General features: G+C 44.1%; 1 protein-coding gene across 4 annotated transcripts in view; it reads left to right on the forward strand.

Moving 5' to 3' along the window:
* Nucleotides 1-387: 387 nt before the first annotated feature.
* Nucleotides 388-20,904, forward strand: part of PARP11 (poly(ADP-ribose) polymerase family member 11) — a 36,063-nt gene continuing 15,546 nt past the window's right edge. Inside the window, exons 1-5 of one of the 4 annotated variants that reach the window (XM_075856044.1) lie at nucleotides 388-472; nucleotides 11,985-12,094; nucleotides 13,079-13,210; nucleotides 15,010-15,130; nucleotides 16,051-16,126. In XM_075856044.1, coding sequence (XP_075712159.1) covers nucleotides 12,092-12,094; nucleotides 13,079-13,210; nucleotides 15,010-15,130; nucleotides 16,051-16,126 — 332 coding nt within the window. In that variant the 5' untranslated portion in view covers nucleotides 388-472; nucleotides 11,985-12,091. The other 3 variants (XM_075856045.1, XM_075856046.1, XM_075856043.1) reach the window with 3 other exon arrangements.

Below are 20,904 nucleotides of genomic sequence, written 5' to 3' on the forward strand. Positions count from 1 at the left end.
AACTTATAATTAACCCCTTCACTGCCCTAGACCCCCAGAGAATTTGTACCTAACCCCTGCCCTACCCGACCAGATAATTTAGAATGAACCCCTCCACCGCCTTAGACCTGCACAGAATTTATAATTAACCCCTTCACTGCCCCCAGATTACCAGAGAATTTATAATTAACACTTTCAGTACCCTAGACCACCGGGTATTTTGAAATTACAAGAAAAATTGTTTTAAAAAAAATAATAAAAATCTGTGATAAATAATGGGGACATTCCAGGTCCCAGTAAGAACATAATTGCAGGATTGCAGTAAAAAAAAAGAAAAAAAAAAAAGAAAGGGACACTGCTCCTTTAAGCTGAGCGCTCCAACCCGGCTGTGACACATTGTATCTCGTCACATTCCACGTTCCCGCCCCCTTCGAACGTTTCGTTTCTTTGACTGCTGAGATGACCCCGCCCAGGAAGTGAATACAGGGAACAGGTAAGTGCACGGGGGGAGGTGCTGTCATGGTGACGCAAGGAACCCAGAAATCCTATAGAGATCACCATGCCCAAACATGTATACTGCCTGTGGCCCTGGCTCTGTGGACGTTACTGGTGCGGGGCTTCTGGGTAGAGAACAGCTGCTAAGTGGCCATTGTAAACATCTGGAGGTAAGGGGGAAGTAGTCACTGTCTGATGGGGGTTGTTACTCTATAGAGCTAGAATTGAAGGTAAGTCTCTTTTAACAAAAAAAAAAAAATCATATAAATAAGTCCTTGAGTCGTTCTCGTCTGTCCGGTAGTTTCTTAGTCTGGGAAAGCTGGGTGACCAGTCATATAGTGCTACTATTACAGCTCACCTGGAGGTAGGTAGTCACCCAGCTTTCCTAGTCTACTGCATGGTAAGTCTGCAGCTATTCTACAATATGGGAGCTTGTGATGTACATTGTTTTTGTGATGAGCCTTAATGGAGACCATCTTGCCTGTCACCTAGCTTTCTCAGACCAATGATATGGTAGCACGGTATGCATTACTGCTGCGAAAGTGATGCCGTTAACTACATGGAAAGCTGGGTGACAACGCTTGCGGGAGCTGTAATAGGACAGCGCGGCTGTCACCCAACTTTCCAAGACCCGTCATAACAGCAATGCATAGTAATTATTGCATGTCAATATAACAACCAATCAGATTCCACCTTTCATTTTTCAGAGGCCCTTTGGAAAATGAAAGCCGTGACCTGATTGGTTGCTATGGGCAACTACTGTACGTTTTTCCTTGCACCAGTTTTGCTTTATCTCCTCCAGTGACTTCTGATTTTAGGTTATATATAAACCGTACCTCAAGTTATAAGGCGACCGCCACTTGCTCTGGTGGGAGATTGAGCAGGTGGTCTTATATTCAAGGGAGATTTGGGAGTAGCGCACATTTTATTACTAGAGACGTGCACTTTAGGGTAGGTCTACACGACGACTTTGGCTGCGATACAGGGCGCACGGCCAAAGATAGCTGTGTGCCCCTACGGGCTTCGCACCGAATCAAAGTCGATGTGGCCTGACAGTCTTAAGAAATCTGATTTCTTGAGACTGTCGAGTCGTGACAACCCGTGGAAAGTCAACGTGGCCGCGTTGCAACCATTACGTGCGATGCATGCAGGGGCACACCGCGATCTTTGGCCGTGCTGTCGTAGTCACCGCGTAGCCATAGGTTAGTTCTGTTTGCTTCTGGGAAAGCTGGGTGACAAACAATATGATTGCCAGTAATGGGGTTTTCCGAGAGCTGAAGAAATGAAAGTAGCTGCAGCGCCGATGCTCCGGTCGTTCCCGCCGTTTTTATTTACTGTTCTGGAGTGATGGCATGACGTACGTCCACATGACTGCAGCTGCCAATCACTGCCCTCTATATTGACTCTAGCGAGTACGTCATGGCATCGCCTCAGGAAAATAAACTATAACCGGCGAGGAGCATCGGCGCCGGATTGGCAGGGGATATAACGGGTAAGTCATTTTTAATTTTTTTTACATTTCCTTCAGCTAGTTTCATTTCTCGGACAACCCATTAAGCACCCATGGGAGTTTTCACCTAGCTTTTTCAGACTCCTGAATAGCATATATGTCTTAGGCCTCATTCACACGAACGTATTTCTCGTCCCTGTGCTTTACATTTGAACAACAGACTCCACACTGAGCCATACAAGTCAATGGGACTAATCGCACATCCGTTTCTTTCAAAGGAGCCTCTGTCCATTACGAGAAACTCGCAGCGTGCCATATTCTGGCCCGTTTTTGCGGACCAGAATCAGCCATTGATGTCTATGGGTGCATGAAAAAAAACGGACATCAGTTGCTAAACAAATGAAGTGGAAGTGCTTATAGACGAGAAAATCGGACGTGCTCGTGTGAATAAGGCCTCAGGCCTCCTGACCACTTCAGTTATTTTCGTCAGGGTGCTATCCGTTTTTCTTAACAGATAGCACCCTCACACATTCAGTTCAATGGGGCAACTTCGGTTGTTTTAACGGAACCGTGTGGCCGTTCCACCAAAAATAGGGCAGGTCCTACTCCTGTCTGTTTTTGACGGAACAGTCTCGGCCTTTTCATTGATTTGGTCCGTGAAACAACGGACTGCACGTGGGAGCCATCCATGTGCGGCCCGTGTTTCACGGATCAGTCATTAGCGGCCGTACGACAGCCAGCGGAAGTGTGCATGAGGCCTTAGTCTTTAGCAATGTGGAACAGCAGATGTATCGCTGTATAAAGAGGCAGATTCTCTATTCAGGATTCTAGGAAAGCTGGGTGACAACCCGATAAAAGGTGCAATAAAATACATATTTGCCGTTACTTTGTTTAACCCCTTAAGGACGCAGCCTAGTTTGGGCCTTAAGGCTCAGAGCCCATTTTTCAAATCTGACATATTTCACTTTATGTGGTAATAACGTCGGAATGCTTAAACCTACCCAAGCGATTCTGAGATTGTTTTCTCGTGACACATTGGGCTTTAGGTTAGTGGTAAAATTTGGTCGATATATTCGGTGTTTATTTGTGAAAAATTGCCAAATTTTGAGAAAATTTTGAAAAAATAGAATTTTTCAGAATTTAAATGCATCTGCTTGTAAAACAGACGGTTATACCACCCAAAATAGTTACTAGGTCACATTTCCCATATGTCTACTTTAGATTGGCATCGTTTTTTGAACACACTTTTATTTTTCTTGTACGTTACAAGGCTTAGAACTTAAACAGCAATTTCTCATTTTTAAGAAAATTTCCTTCCTGGTACATGGGTACTGGTGTGACATCTCTCTTGTCCTTGTACGTGACGCACAATATGTTGCTGCTAGATTGTGCCCTGCTCTCACCCCTTCTGAGTGTTTGCCCTGCAGAGTCTTAGGGAGGCCTCTCAGATTTCTTCTAGCAGTGCCGCATGCCGCAGGACTTCTGGAAGCGAGGCAGTTGAAGAGTGGGACGCTGGTATAAAAATTATCCAGGTAGAGGTGGTAACCCTGGTCCAGCCGTGGGTGCACCAAATCCCACACAATTTTTGCATTAACTCCCAGTAAGGGGGGCATTCTGGGGGCTGAGCACTAGTGTCCTTCCCTTCATATATCCTAAATTTGTAGGTATACCCTGATGCACTCTCGCACAGCTTATACATCTTCTCGCCATACCTTGCCCTCTTACCCGGCAGGTACTGGCGGAATTGAAGCCTCCCTTTAAAATGTACCAGGGACTCATCAATTGAAATACAATTCTCGGGGGTGTATGCTTGGGAAAACCGGGCACTGAAACGGTCGAATAGGGGTCTCCATTTATACAAACGGTCAAAACTGGGGTCATCTTGGAGTGGGCAATGCTCATTAGGCGAAGCAAAGTATTGCCTCCTTTTTTAGGTACCTGTTCAGTTCTGAAGTGGCTTTGAGGGGCCTATATATTATAAACACCCATAAAACACCCCATTTTAAAAACTAGACCCCTCAAAGTATTCAAAACCGCATTTGTAAAGTTTTTTTTAACCCTTTAGGCATTTCACAGGAATTAAAGCAAAATGGAGGTGAAATTTGCAAATCTCATTTTTCTTGCTGAATTTCAAATTTATTCAATTTTCTCCTGTAACACAGAAGGTTTTACCAGAGAAACACTACTAAATACGTATTGTCCAGATTCTGCAGTTTTTAGAAATGTCCCACATGTGGCCCTACTGCGCTCGTGGACTAAAACACAAGCCCCAGAGGCAAAGAAGCACCTAGTGCATTTTGAGGCCTCTTTTATTAGAATATATTTTAGGCAGCATGCCAGGTTTGAAGAGGTGTTGAGGTGCCAAAACAGTAGGAATCCCCCAATAGTGACCCCATTTTTGAAACTACACCCCTCAAGGAATTCATTTATGGTTGTTGTTACCATTTTGACCTCACAGTTTTTTCACAGCACCTATTTGAATTGGGCTGTGAAATTAAAAAATACTTTTTTTCCAATAAGATGTCATTTTTGATCAAAATTTCTTATTTTCACAGGAAACAAATTGACCCATTTTGTTGCCCAATTTGTCCTGAGTGCAGCAATACCCCATTTGTGGCGATAAACTGCCGTTTGGGCCCATGGGAGGGCTCAGAATTAAAGGAGCGCTGTGTGTTCTTTGGAATCCAGATTTTGCTGGATTGGTTTTTGGGTGTCATGTCGCATTTGCAGAGCCCCAGAGGTATCAAAGCAATGGAAACCCACCAGAAGTGACCGCATTTTGGAAACTACACCCCTCAAGAAATTCATTTATGCGTACTGTGACCATTTAGACCCCACAGTTTTTTCACAGAATTTATTTGAATTGGGCTGTGAATTTAAAAAAATGTAATTTTTTCCAATAATATGTAGTTTTGGCTCACAATTTCCTATTTTCACAAGGCATAAAACACCCCAATTTGTCCTGAGTGCGGCAATACCCCATTTGTGGCGATAAACTGCCGTTTAGGCCCATGGGAGGGCTCAAAAGGAAAGGAGTGCTATGTGTTCTTTGGAATCCAGATTTTGCTGGATTGGTTTTCGGGTGCCATGTCGCATTTGTAAAGCCCCAGAGGTATCAAAGCAATGGAAACCCACCAGAAATGACCCCATTTTGGAAACTACACCCCTTAAGGCATTCATCTAGAGGTGTAGTGAGCATTTTGATCCCACAGGTATTGTCTAAAAGGTATTGCGCAGCAGATGGTGCAGCGTGAGATTTGCCATTTTCTATATATATGTGCCATTTCAGTGTCCAATATATTGTGCCCAGCATGCGCCACCGGAGATATACACCCTTTTAAATTGTAATGTGGGTTCTCCTGGGTATGGCAATACCCTACATGTGGCTGTTATCAGCTGCCTGGGCACACGGCAGGGCTCAGAAGGGAAAGATGAGGGGGATAAGCTGTGCCGAGTGCATCAGGGTAAATTAAAAATCAAGGGATGTATGATAAATTCTAAAACACTCTTTCATACAGAGCCCTGGTTTTTCGGGACACGTGTCACATTGGTGTATTGTGTCCTTCCTTATCCCCCTCTTATAGCAGACTTTGCACCTCTTTTGACTTTTTCCTTTCTTGCCAGTTTGGGGAACTTCTCCTGGAAAGTGTGGCCTCGCTTCCAGAAGTACTGGGTGTCCCCCTTCTTGGTTTTTGATAACCACCTCTTGAAATTCCAGGAAAGTTCCCGTCTGGCCTGCACATCGATGTAGCACGTACGCATTGTACAAAGCCATCTGTATGATGTGCCCGGCCAGCTTCTTCTACCACACCGCATGGCGCTGTAGGGCTTCAGGACTTGATCTGACAAGTCCACCCCTCCCATGTACCTATTGTAGTCCAGGATGCAGTCTGGTTTGGGGGTGTCTGTACTGGTACATAGGTACTGGTGTGACATCTCTCTTGTCCTTGTACGTGACGCACAATATGTTGCTGCTAGATTGTGCCCTGCTCTCACCCCTTCTGAGTGTTTGCCCTGCAGAGTCTTAGGGAGGCCTCTCAGATTTCTTCTAGCAGTGCCGCATGCCGCAGGACTTCTGGAAGCGAGGCAGTTGAAGAGTGGGACGCTGGTATAAAAATTATCCAGGTAGAGGTGATAACCCTGGTCCAGCCGTGGGTGCACCAAATCCCACACAATTTTTGCATTAACTCCCAGTAAGGGGGGCATTCTGGGGGCTGAGCACTAGTGTCCTTCCCTTCATATATCCTAAATTTGTAGGTATACCCTGATGCACTCTCGCACAGCTTATACAGCTTCACGCCATACCTTGCCCTCCTACCCGGCAGGTACTGGCGGAATTGAAGTCTCCCTTTAAAATGTACCAAGGACTCATCAATAGAAATACACTTCTCGGGGGTGAATGCTTGGGAAAACCGGGTACTGAAACGGTCTAATAGGGGTCTCCGTTTATACAAACGGTCAAAACTGGGGTCATCTTGGAGTGGGCAATGCTCATTAGGCGAAGCAAAGTATTAATAATAATAATAATAATAATCTTAATATAGCGCCAACATATTACGCAGCACGTTACAATTTAGAGGGAACATGAAACAAACAATATCAGACATTACATAGTGACAAAGTTCATTTACAATTCAAATCTGGGGAGTGAGGACCCTGCTCGCAAGAGCTTACAATCTATGAGGACATAAGGGAGACACAAAGTGTAATAGTGTTTGTTCTGTACAATTGTCCGGACATTTTTATACACATGCGGTGGTAACATAAAGCTGCATGAGCCGGTCACCAGCCAGTATCCGTGTATGATGGACATGAAGAGAAGGAGTGTGAGGGAATCTTATTCTGATGACTAATCTAAAACGGGGGCCATGGAAAGGAGTCAGATTAGGGAATGTTATAGGCCTGTCTAAATAGATGTGTTTTCAGGGCACGTTTAAAACTGTGGATATTGGGAATTAATCGGATTGTCTGGGGTAGCGCATTCCAGAGGACGGTGCAGCACGAGAGAAATCCTGGAGACGGTAGTGGGAGGTTCGGATTATGGAGGATTTTAATCTAAGGTCGTTGGCAGAATGAAGAGCCCGAGTAGGGTGGTAGACAGAGATGAGGGAGGAGATGTAAGGAGGTGCAGCACTGTGGAGAGCTTTGTGGTTGAGAGTAATAAGTTTGAATTTTATTCGGAAGGGGATGGGCAACCAGTGCAGTGACTGGCACAGATTAGAGGCGTTGGTGTAGCGGTTGGTCATAAATATGAGCCTGGCTGCTGCATTGAGGATAGATTGGAGAGGGGAGAGTTTAGTGAGGGGAAGACCGACTAGTAATGAGTTACAGTAGTCAAGACGAGAGTGAATCAGAGCAACAATGAGAGTTTTGGCAGTTTCCTCCGTAAGAAAAGAGCGGATTCTGGAGATGTTTTTGAGGTGAAAATGACAGGAGCGTGAAAGTGATTGTATGTGAGGAGTAAAGGAAAGATCTGAGTCAAAAATAACCCTGAGACAGCGGGCGTGCTGCTTAGGAGTGATGATAGTGCCACACACAGAGATGGAGACATCAGGTTTAGGGAGGTTAGTAGATGGTGGGAACACAAGGAGCTCGGTTTTAGAAAGATTCAGTTTCAGATAGAGGACATGATGTTAGAGACAGCGGACAGACAATCACTGGTGTTTTGTATTAGAGCAGGGGTGATGTCACGGGAAGAGGTATATAATTGGGTGTCATCAGCGTAGAGATGGTACTGGAAGCCAAATCTGCTCATGGTTTGTCCAATAGGAGCTGTGTAGATAAAAGAGCAGCGGACCTAGGACTGATCCCTGAGGAACCCCGATATCAAGGGGAAGAGGAGAAGAAGTGGAACCAGCAAATGACACACTGAACGAGCGGTCAGAGAGATAGGAGGAAAACCAAGAGAGAGCCGCGTCCTTGAGGCCAATAGAGTGGAGCATGTTAAGTAGGAGTTTGTGGTCTAGTGTCAAAGGCTGCAGAGAGATCCAAAAGAATCAGGAGAGAGGATTTTCCGTCCGATTTAGCCGCCAAGAGATCATTTGAGACTTTAGTAAGGGCAGTTTCTGTGGAGTGTAGAGTGCGGAAACCAGATTGTAAGGGGTCAAGAATGGAGTTAGCAGAGAGATAGCGGATAAGGCGAGAGTAGACCAAGCGTTCCAGGAGTTTGGAGATGAAGGGCAGATTAGAGACTGGTCGGTAGTTGGCAGCGCTGGATGGGTCAAGAGTTGGTTTTTTCAGTAATGGGTTTATAATGGCATGTTTAAAAGAGGAGGGAAAGATACCAGAGGAAAGAGAGAGGTTAAATATTTTAGTGACAGCTGGGGAGAGGGACTGGAGGAGGTGTGAGGGGACAGGATCACTAGGGCAGGTAGTAGGACGAGAAGAAGAGAGGAGCCTCGAGACTTCTTCTTCAGTTATTGGGTCAAATGCTGAGAGTGAAGAAGAGGGAGTGCGGGAGGGAAGGGGATCGATGTTACTAGGGGACTGGGAGATAATATCATGCCGGATGTTGTCAATTTTAACTTTAAAATAAGTGTCCAGGTCTTCAGCACTGAGATCTGTGATTGGCGTCTGCACTTTTGGACTAAGGAGGGAGTGAAAAGTATCAAAGAGGCGTTTTGGATTATTAGATAGTGTGGAGATGAGAGAAGTGAAATAGACTTGTTTGGCGCGGTGAAGGGCAGAGTTGTAAGTTTTGAGCATAAATTTGTAATGGAGGAAATCTGCATCCAAATGCGATTTTCTCCAGTCGTTCGGCACATCTCAAGCACCGCTGAACAAAGTATTGGCTCTTCCTTTTTTTTTTTTTTAGGTTTCAGTTCAGTTCTGAAGTTGCTTTGAGGGGCCTATATATTAGAAATCCCCATCAAACACCCCATTTTAGAAACTAGACCCCTCAAAGTATTCACAATCGTATTTAGAAAGTTTATGAACCCTTTAGGTGTTTCACAGGAATTTAGAGCAAAGTGGAGGTGACATTTACATATTTATTTTTGTCAGAAAATCCTCTTTATACCATTTTTTTTCTATAACACAAAAGGTTTTATCAGAGAACTCAACTTAGTAGTTATTGCCCAGATTCTGCAGTTTTGAGAAATATCCCACATGTGTCCCTAGTGCGGTAATGGACTGAAGCACCGGCCTCCGAAGCAAAGGAGCACCTAGTGGATTTTGAGCCCTCCTTTTTTTTTTTTTTTTTATTAGGCACCATGTCCGGTTTGAAGAGGTCTTGTGGTGCCAAAACAGTGGAAACCCCCCAAAAGTGACCCCAATTTGGAAACTAGACCCCTTGAGGAATCCATTGTAGTTTTCTTGGGGTGCATGCGACTTTTTGATCAGTTTTTATTCTATTTTTAGGTGGCGCGGTGACTAAAAAACAGCAATTCTACTATTGTTTTTCATTCTATTTTTTTACAGAGTTCACCGTGCGCTATAAATGACACATTCACTTTATTCTGCGGGGCGATACGATTACGGCGATACCAGATGTTTATAGTTTTTTTTTATGTCTTCTGGCGTTTGCACAATAAAATACGTTTTGTAAACAATCATTCACTTTTTGTGTTACCTTATTCTAAGAGCCAGAACTTTTATATTTTTCAATCAATAAAGCCGTGCGAGGACTTATTTTTTGCGTAACGAACTGTAGTTTCAATCAGGACCATTTTTAGGTACATGCGACTTTTTGATCTCTTTTTATTCCATTTTTTGAGAGGTGAAGTGACCAAACAATTGTGATTGTGGTTCGGTTTATTATTATTTTCTTTTACGGCGTTCACCGCGCGGGATAAATAAGAAAATAATTTTATAGTTCAGGCCGTTACGGACGCGGCGATACCAATTATGTATAGTTTATTTGTTTGTTTATATATTTTTATTAATAATAAATGAGTGATAAGGGAAAAAGGGGGATTTTTACTTTTATTACTTTTAAAACTTTTATTTTCTTATTTTTACACATCATTTTTTTTAACTTTATTACTTTTGTCCCACTAGGGGACTTGAGGGCAGGAGGCCCTGATCGCTATTCTAATACACTGCACTACATGCGTAGTGCAGTGTATTAGAACTGTCAGCTACTCACTGACAGCAAGCATAGTGGGTCCTGACGTTGTCAGGACCCACTAGGCTTCCGTCTATGGCATAGTCTTTCAAACGCCATTGTTTGGTGTCCGGTTGCCATAGTTACCATCGCCGGCCGCTATCGTGTAGCAGGCCTGCGATGGTGGCTTAACCACTAAAAAGCCGCGATCTCTATTGAACGCGGCTTTTAAGGGGTTAATCAGCGGGGACCCAGCGATCGGTCCCCGCTGTAGGAGCTGTGACAGCTGCTGTACGAGACAGCAGCTGTCACAGCTCCTGTATGTGTCGGGAGGACGGCCGAAACGGCCGTTACTCCCGAGACATACTATTAGGTCATGGAGCGCGAACGATACAGCTGCCATGACCTAATAATACGTCCAGGAGCGGGAAGGGGTTAAAGGGATTGTTGAAAATTAGAAAAAAGGGTCCTGCTCTTATGGATGGGCTGTGACTGAGATGGTTTCGGGAAGAAAAAAGACACCCTTCTTTACTAATGTCAGACGCACCCTTTAAAACCGTCATCATGCGGCTTTTATATAGTGTGTGCCTTGGTGACGTCCCGAACTGGCCACAAAATAATCTGCCGCATTGAGTGTGACACGACTGTATTTACCTGTAAACAATTGGATTTTGTTATTCCTCTATTATTCATCCTGGAAATGTATGAATAAATTGACAATTATGTGTTACCATTCCTCTTGACACATCAGGAGAGAGTCTTGTCAATCAAGCTGAGCCGAAGGGAGAGACGCCAAGCGGGTACTTCTCCCCGAAATGTATTCACCCACAAATCTGCGGGTGAATTGCGGCTCTATTCATTTTAATGGGCCCATGCACACGACCGTGGTTTCCACGGTCCGTGCATGGCTCAGGAGCCTGGACCGCAAAAAGAACGGACATGTCTTATTACGGCCGTGTTTTGCGTTCCAGGCTCATAGAAATGAATGCACGCAGCCATGTGCCCACGATTTGCGGGCAGCTCGTGGGTGACACTCCGCGGCCGTCCGCGCCGCAAATAACGGCCGTGCACACCACTATGGTCATGTGTGCATGAGGCTTTAGTGTAAGAGCCGCTCACATCCTAACAAATTTACTATAATTTACACCTATAATTGGCGCACGGACAGCCAGAGATACTCATAATTTATCAGGGTATGTTCACACACTTAACAAAAAACGTCTGAATATACGGCGCTGTTTTCAAGGGAAAACAGACCCTGATTTTCAGCCGTTTTTTTTTAAGCAACTCGCGTTTTTTACGGTTGTTTTTTTAGCTGTTTTTCTGTTGAGTCAAAGAAAAACGGCTCAAGAAGTGACATGCATTTAATTTTATGAGACGTTTCTTTTACGCGGCCGTTTTTAAAAACGGCCGCGTAAAAATCGCCCCGTGGGAGCGGAACGCCATTATTCCCATTAAAATCAATGAGCACAGGTTTGTAGACGTTCAGCCCCCGCATCTTTAGCCGTTTTTCAGGGGCGTTAACGGCTGAAAATAACCTGTGTGAACATAGACTTATGGCTCATTCAGACGACCGTGAATATCGTCCGTGTGCTACGCATGGAAATCACGCACAGCGCACGGACCCATTGATTTCAACCTTGTCACTAATTTATTTTTTTTTCTACCCTCCTCCGTTATTTAGATATCGATGCCGTTGTATATGGTGCCCCATATGTAAATAACCCCCTGAACTGTCAATGGGGCGTGTACTGATCATTCTGACACTGTCCAATTAGCTACGGACAGTGTTGAGAGCGGCTTGCTTGCGCGCCCTTACCCATTCACTTTCAGTATATTTTGTGTTAATAGACCAGATTGTACCATGTGGACCGTCTATGGTAGAATCTGATTACCATCCTTTAATGTCGGGCAATGTGGTTGGCAGAGCCACGCGGTTGGCATGGTTTAGGGACTATGTTACAATGTGGGATAAGTATATACGTGTAATGTTCCTCTATCTGTCGATCTTCTTAGACCTACGATTCTCCTAACTTAATGGCTGTGGTAAGAACATCCCAAAATATTCTTCCAGAACGTGAAATAAGGAAACAGAACTGGTTGTGAACAAATCATTACGAGAAATGGTAAATATCTCTCTATTTTGTACGTGATGCTTAGAGGGGTTATCCGGGGACCAAAAATGGCATTGTTGTAATATTTTTATGTAAAAAGAAGTCACTTACTAATGAACTTGAATTAAAAATTCGGTACTAAATGTTGCAGTTCAAACCCGGCGAACTGTTCCCGGAAATCCTGGAGCTTTTCTAATATTGATGACGCGCCGACACGGATCCACGTGACTGACGACTTGCTTCCTGTGCTGGTCGTGTCGGCGTGTTATCAATGGCGTGACCGCAAGGGGCCGTCGCATTGCCTTTTGCTGGAGTCCCCGGGCAGAGCATCAGCTAGCGCTTATCTCGGGACTCCAGCCCTGCTCCCGACATTTGGTAAATAATAAAGTAAGGGCAAAAAGTGGGTTTTTCACTTTTTTTAATTTTTTTTCCACTTTTTTTTTAAATTTTTTTTTTTATTAAACTTTTTTTTTACTAGTCCCACTAGGGGACCACACGATGCGATTGTCCGATCATTTTTATAATACACTGCAAAACTTTTGTATTGCAGTGTATTACTGCCTGTCCGTGTAAAACGGACAGGCATCTGCTGGGCCATGCGTCCTGGGATGGCCTAGCAGGCATAACTAGTGGCAGACCTGGGGGCTTTGTTTAGCTATTGCTATTGAGCGCCGTATCTGAGGGGTTAAACGAGCGAGATAGATACTGATCTTGATCTCGCCCATTAAAGCAGGGATGCCCCCAACCCTCAGCTACTGGAGAGCAGGGAGATTTAACGGCATTCATTTGAACGGACACCGTGTAATACCAAGTTTCTCCTTTAGAGGCCGCTACAGTAGAATTGTGCTACAGCGGCAGTTTCCCCCACGGATGACCACATGGGACAAACCTTTCGATGTTATTCCTAAGCTCGTCTTATGGCAATTTTTTATTCTTTTTTAAAATTCTCCTGACAGGATAATTCTCTATATGATTAATTGTGGTTTTATCTTTCAGGTTGAATGTTTCAGGCCAACACGAAAAATGGGGGCAACCATTGACATCGATGTACCGGAGGACATGGACGTTTCTGAGACGCAGTGGGGTTGGTTTTACCTGGCTGAATGCGGTAAATGGCATATGTTTGAGGTAAATATTTCTTTGTATATGTAAAACACATGGTCACCCATTGTATCTAGTTAGAGGGGTTGTCAGCGTTATTAAAAAAAAAATTGGCCACAGTAGAGAGATGCCCCAAAAAATAAATAAATGTCGCTGTTCAATTCACGGATCCCCGTCGTTCCAGCGCCGCCGCTGTGTATTGACATATGATGTGCTTGTATAACCACTTGATCGCTGCAGCCAATCACAGGTCTCAGTGAGTATATGGCACAGGATGGCTGAGGCCAGTGCTTTGCTGCAGGTATATATATACACGTGGGTATACGGGCACGTCATCGCTGCAGCTATGTCAATACACAGCAGCGGGGAGGAACGGAGCGGCGGCGCTGAAATGACCGGGATCTGTGGGGTGAGTAACGGCTCTTTTTTTTTTTTTTTTTTCCCCTCCTGCATTGGCCAATTTTTTTAATAACTCGGTGAACCCCTTTAAGGAGTAATTCACACGTTGCGGTCATATTGCTATTTTTTTTTTTTTTTTTTGTGCGAACTTGCGGAATAACAAGTTTGGCAAAAAAAGCAATATGGCCGTGATGTGTAAATAGACCCTAATACAGTAGCCTGCGACGGGGAATGATGGGACTGCTGCCATGTTGCTTTTCTCCTCAGCGTAGTTACACTCCAGTTTTGACTGACAGTCTGGTTGCTATGGATACAATGTCTGTCTTAGGCAAAAATCTTAGGCAGCTTGTCCCTAGCCACCAGTCTCTCTCATGTTACCTAAGTCTTAAAGGGGTTCTCCGGGCAACAATAATAGATCGGTTGAGGTCCAACTACCTGCGACCCTGCCGATCACCTAACTGAAGGGGCTGCAGCGCAGCGCCGTACTCTTCCGTAGGAACTGCCTGGTATTGCAGCTCCGTCCCATTCACTTGAATGGGACCGGGACTGCAATCTGAGGCACAGCCGCTATGGAAGCGTATGGCGCTATGCCTGGAAACGGTGAAAAATATGTGGCAACAAAAGCCTATCAATCAGCAGGGGTGCCGGGCGTTAGACCCCAACCAAACTGATATTGATGGCCTATCCTAAGAATAGGCCATCAATATAAAATACCTGGAGAACCCCTTTAAGCCCAAGGCAGAACTAAGGGAATAGAATGGTCAAGGAGACTTGGCAGGGATTCCTCTTGATCTCTTCCTGTCCGCTCTGCTGACATGTTTGTTTATGGAAATGCTACAAATAGCAATGCTGGAGCATCTTTTCTTAGACTTTTGCATGTCATTTCTCTGTTTTTACTCATGGAAATGTATGAATAAATTGACATCTGGGTTTTCCCATTCCCCTTGTCAAAGTGGCCGTGACTCTTCACACTCTGACACCGTCCAATCACGGCTTACAGTGTCAGACTGCAGTGATTGAAAACCAGTTGTCAATTTATTTATACATTCCCAGGAGGAATAACAGAGGAAAGGCACGCAGAATTCTAAGAAATGGTTCTTCCGAATTATTTGCTGGGAATACCAGTTTTTACTAAACAGACATGTCAGGAGAGCAAACGTGCCCTCTTTAAATTCTTTAAAAAGTTAGTATAACGCCCCACCCATTCAAACAATTGGATGACCATGTAGTACCTGACTACGCCAATGCTCCAGGGTGCGAGTTGGTCTTTTCAGTGGCTCTCCACTCTGGCTAGTTGAGGGGTGTCTCTAGTGGAGGACCCCGCCTCTATGATATCAATATTCAACAATAGGGACACCCCCTTTAAGTATAATTTGTGGGTTGATGTATGACCGGGATGATGATCTTCTTATCTTTGTGTCTTCTAGACGTCGTCCACTGCCTACTGTTCAATAAGCAGCCAAGAGATCGAACAACACTACAAGAGTAATCCGCACGGCTCCGTACATTTTAGAACTACAAAGTTTAACTACGCGTTAGATTTTATAGGTGAGCAGATTTTCAGCCTCTTCTATTCGCTGGTTGTGTTTCTTAGGTTTTTCCATATGCTCCATGCTAGTGGCCTCCGACCTGGGCCCTATAGTTGTTGCAAAACTACAACTCCCATCCTGCTGTGGTTTTGCAACAGCTACAGAGTCCGAGGTAGGAGATCACCGCTCCGTAGGACGTCCAGGTAGGTGCAGGCTTCGTGGTTTCCTCTTTTCTTCTTGAGGTCTGTTTCGAGCTCACCAACATTAGCTATATTCCCTTACTATCCCCCTCATGTGTTTTTAAAGGCAGTCATAAGGGGTTTTACTCTCGGACGGTGTCAAAGTGTGCATGGACACAATTCAAAAGGTGAATGGTAACGGCATACATTTCCAGGAGGAATAACAGAGGAACAGCACAATGCAGTTTTCTAAGTCAAGGTGCCCCGGAATTGTTGCCTTATTGGAAATGGAAGTATTTACTAAAACAGACATGGTGTTGTCTGTGTAGGACAGGACAGGTCCTCCAGAGCGAGAGATACTCTATGTAACCGCTCTACACTCTGGCCAAGGGATGAGGATCCAGAACAGAGGACCCCCCCCTCTATTAACCCAGAATTCTCTGATCAGGTGTATGAAAACAGGTTTTCTAAACTGGTCTATAAGTTCAACAGTTCCTCCAGAACAGAGCATCATCGTGCACTCCAAGTACTAAGTGGAGACACATAACAAGGATAGCAAATGTTACACAGCACTTGGCCTGCTTGCTGATGGTTTCCAAGTAACATGTGCCGACTGTATAGCAATTGTTTAGCCAATTAAAAACCTCCGCAATATGAAGACAAAGCACTTGGCCTACTCGCAGCTGATACTTTTCATGATGTACTTTTGTTCATGACAACGTGTTGCTAATTATTTTTTTTATCTTCTTTCCTTTTACAGAAATGAAACAGACCAATTTGTGTACCGGAAAACAAAGAGCAGTAAAACGAGCCCCCTTCTCCATTTCAGCTTTTAGGTAATTGGATTCACTTTCTAAATATTCTACTGATTGCATTCATGAATCTATAGAGAAGACCTTTTCCTGGGACTATAATATTGGGGGACTATCCTCAACCTCCGATTAATGCGGGTCCGATTCTCGGCACCTCTGGCAGACAGCTGACTGAACTGGTCATGATTCTCCGGTGGGGGTGTCTAAAGTTGGACCCCTATTAATCTGATATTGTTGGCCTATCTTAAGAATACGACGTTAATATTGTAGTCCTAGAAAAGCCCTTTAATGTGAAATCTCACATTCCAATATTTTAGAAGGAATAAATAGTAATTCCTCCCGGGAGTACTGAAGAGCTGCCTGTGTTAACAATAAAGGGGGCGCAGCAATTTCTGAAGCTAGGCCCTTCAGTCTGCTGATTTCCAGGGGCATTGGGGGTAAATGCCCTTTTGGACGGGCCAATGATCGGGAACGAGCATTCATATGAACTGGGCAACGATCAGTGAGCAAACGCTCATTCTGCAATAAATATTATCGTTGGCACATTTCATGCTGCCGACATGATAAAAATGTATGGGGACGAGCGATCACAGTAACCCATACATGGCCAATAATTGCTCCTTGTGAACATTGATTGGCACTCCTTTTCACGGCCCACATTGGCCAGTGTAAAACTGCTTTAACACCTCTTGCACGCGACCGACCGAGATCGGGCCGAGAAAAACGCTCCGTGTGTTGGCCGGATTTTCCGGCCCGACCGCGAAAAAGGTGAACGGGACTCCCGGCAGCGTAAACATTTCTAATGCTAGGAGTCCCTGCCTCCCCGCGGAACTGCTGTTCCGTGCTGTATCATTTCCGTGGGGAGGCAGGGACTCCTAACATTAGAAATGTTTACGATGCCGGGAGTCCCGTTCACCTGTTCCGTGGAGGGGCCGGGAATTCCAGCCAACACTCGGGCCGTTTTTCACGGCCTGATCTCGGTCATGTGCAAGAACTGTAAGGCTAAGGATAGCCATCAATGTTTGACTCTAGAAAAACCATTTTAACCCCTTCCCGACATGCGCCGTACATTTACGGCGCTGTCGGGAGGTGCTTCCCGCAAAGCACCGTACATGTACGGCGCAGTGATTGTGCGGGCTCCGAAGCAGAGCCGGCACCATCACCGCGGGGTGACAGCTGTATTATACAGCTGGCACCCTCCTGTAACTGCCAGGACCGGAGCTATTCTCCGATCCGGCAGATTAACCCCTCAGATGCTGCGCTCAATAGAGCGCAGCATCTGATAGGTTTTCACCCTACCGGCAACCCAGTGATGCAATCGCTGGGTTGCTGTGGCAATCGGACGCCAGAAAATGGCGTCCGAGTTTGCCTTGTACGGGAGCCGATGAGGACCCGCCTGCGGCGAGTCCTCATAGGCTTGCTGTCAGTGAATAACTGACAGCACTAATACACTGCACTACGTATGTAGTGCAGTGTATTAGAGTAGCGATCGGGGCATCAGGCCCTCATGTCCCCTAGTGGGACAAGTCAGAAAAGTAAAAAAAAGTTAATAAAAATGTGGTAAAACAATAAAAACACACACATTTCAAATAAAAATAAAGCCAAACTGACTTTTTTTCCCATAGTTAGTCTTTTATTATGGGAAAAACCGTAAAAATAAAAAAAACTATACATAATTGGTATCGCCGCATCCGTAACGACCCAAACTACAAAACTATTATGTAATTTATCCCGCACGGTGAACGCCGTAAAAAAAAAACATGAAAAACAGCGCCAGAATCTTTGTTTTTAGGTCACATCTCCTTCCAAAAAATGCTATAAAAAGTGATCAAAAAGTCACATTTACTCCAAAATAGTACTAATAAAAAATGACAATCCGTGCCGCAAAAAATAATCCCGACACCGCTTTGTGCACGCAAAAATAATAAAGTTATGGGTCTTAGAATATGTCGACACAGAAAACAAATGATTTTATAAAAAAAGTGATTTTATTGTGCAAAAGCCGCAATACATAAAAAAACTATATAAATTTGGTATCGCCGTAATCGTATCGACCCGCAGAATAAAGCTAACATGTAATTTAGGGCGCACTGTGGATGCAGAGAAAAAAAAACAATAAAAAACTATTCCAGAATTGCTTGTTTTTGGTAATTTCCTTTACCAAAAAATGAAATAAAAAGTGATCAAAAAGTCGTATGTGTTCTAAAATGGTACCAATAAAATCTACAGCCCGTCTCGCAAAAAACAAGCCCGCACACCGCTCAATCAACTGAAAAATAAAAAAGTTATGGCACTAGTAATGCGGTGATGAAAAACATCTCAATGCGCAGGCCGGAGGGGAACATTCCTGCAGTTTCAGGTCCCTAGTATTGAGAAACTAGGAAGGGAAGGGACATCGCACATCCGCTGGAAGCGAGGGCGCCCGTATTATACCAGCGCAAAACTTTCCCAGCAATATTTCCCAAACTACGAAGGAGAAAAAGTCCCCAAAAGGTGCAGAGCGTTACAAAAGGGGATAATAAAGAAAACTGTTTATCAATGTGACACCGGCCTGTGCATAACGGATCGCTTCACATCGTAACACACACCTATGGATAATTGTATTATTTACCCCATGATTATACCCTCCTATTATGCCCTGATATACTCCGCACAGATTACATATACCCTGATGTACTCCACACAGATTACATATACCCTGATGTACTCCACACAGATTACATATACCCTGATGTACTCCGCACAGTTTACATATACCCTGATGTACTCCGCACATATTACATATACCCTGATGTACTCCTCACATATTACATATACCCTGATGTACTCCACACAGATTACATATACCCTGATGTACTCCTCACAGATTACATATACCCTGATGTACTCCGCCCATATTACATATACCCTGATGTACTCCAAACAGCTTACATATACCCTGATGTACTCCGCCCAGCTTACATATGCCCTGATGTACTCCTCACATATTACATATACCCTGATGTACTCCTCACATATTACATATACCCTGATGTACTCCTCACAGTTTACATATACCCTGATGTACTCCGCACATATTACATATACCCTGATGTACTCCTCACATATTACATATACCCTGATGTACTCCGCACAGCTTACATATACCCTGATGTACTCCACCCAGCTTACATATACCCTGATGTACTCCTCACAGTTTACATATACCCTGATGTACTCCGCCCAGCTTACATATACCCTGATGTACTCCTCACATATTACATATACCCTGATGTACTCCTCACATATTACATATACCCTGATGTACTCCGCACAGATTACATATACCCTGATGTACTCCGCACAGTTTACATATACCCTGATGTACTCCTCACAGCTTACATATACCCTGATGTACTCCGCACAGATTATATATACCCTGATGTACTCCGCACAGCTTACATATACCCTGATGTACTCCGCACATATTACATATACCCTGATGTACTCCGCACAGATTACATATACCCTGATGTACTCCACACAGCTTACATATACCCTGATGTACTCCTCACAGATTACATATACCCTGATGTACTCCGCACAGTTTACATATACCCTGATGTACTCCACACAGCTTACATATACCCTGATGTACTCCTCACATATTACATATACCCTGATGTACTCCTCACAGCTTACATATACCCTGATGTACTCCGCACAGATTACATATACCCTGATGTACTCCACACAGCTTACATATACCCTGATGTACTCCTCACATATTACATATACCCTGATGTACTCCGCACAGATTACATATACCCTGATGTACTCCACACAGCTTACATATACCCTGATGTACTCCTCACAGCTTACATATACCCTGATGTACTCCGCACAGTTTACATATACCCTGATGTACTCCTCACATATTACATATACCCTGATGTACTCCTCACATATTACATATACCCTGATGTACTCCTCACATATTACATATACCCTGATGTACTCCTCACATATTACATATACCCTGATGTACTCCGCACAGATTACATATACCCTGATGTACTCCTCACATATTACATATACCCTGATGTACTCCTCACATATTACATATACCCTGATGTACTCCGCACAGATTACATATACCCTGATGTACTCCTCACATATTACATATACCCTGATGTACTCCTCACATATTACATATACCCTGATGTACTCCTCACAGCTTACATATACCCTGATGTACTCCGCACAGCTTACATATACCCTGATGTACTCCGCACAGTTTACATATACCCTGATGTACTCCTCACATATTACATATACCCTGATGTACTCCTCACAGATTACATATACCCTGATGTACTCCTCACATATTACATATACCCTGATGTACTCCACCCAGCTTACATATACCCTGATGTACTCCTCACATATTACATATACCCTGATGTACTCCGCCCAGTTTACATATACCCTGATGTACTCCGCACAGATTACATATACCCTGATGTACTCCTCACATATTACATATACCCTGATGTACTCCTCACAGTTTACATATACCCTGATGTACTCCGCACATATTACATATACCCTGATGTACTCCTCACATATTACATATACCCTGATGTACTCCTCACAGTTTACATATACCCTGATGTACTCCGCACATATTACATATACCCTGATGTACTCCTCACATATTACATATACCCTGATGTACTCCGCACAGCTTACATATACCCTGATGTACTCCACCCAGCTTACATATACCCTGATGTACTCCTCACATATTACATATACACTGA

The sequence above is a fragment of the Rhinoderma darwinii genome, chromosome 3 (genome assembly GCF_050947455.1).
Source record: "Rhinoderma darwinii isolate aRhiDar2 chromosome 3, aRhiDar2.hap1, whole genome shotgun sequence".
Taxonomy (NCBI): domain Eukaryota; kingdom Metazoa; phylum Chordata; class Amphibia; order Anura; family Rhinodermatidae; genus Rhinoderma; species Rhinoderma darwinii.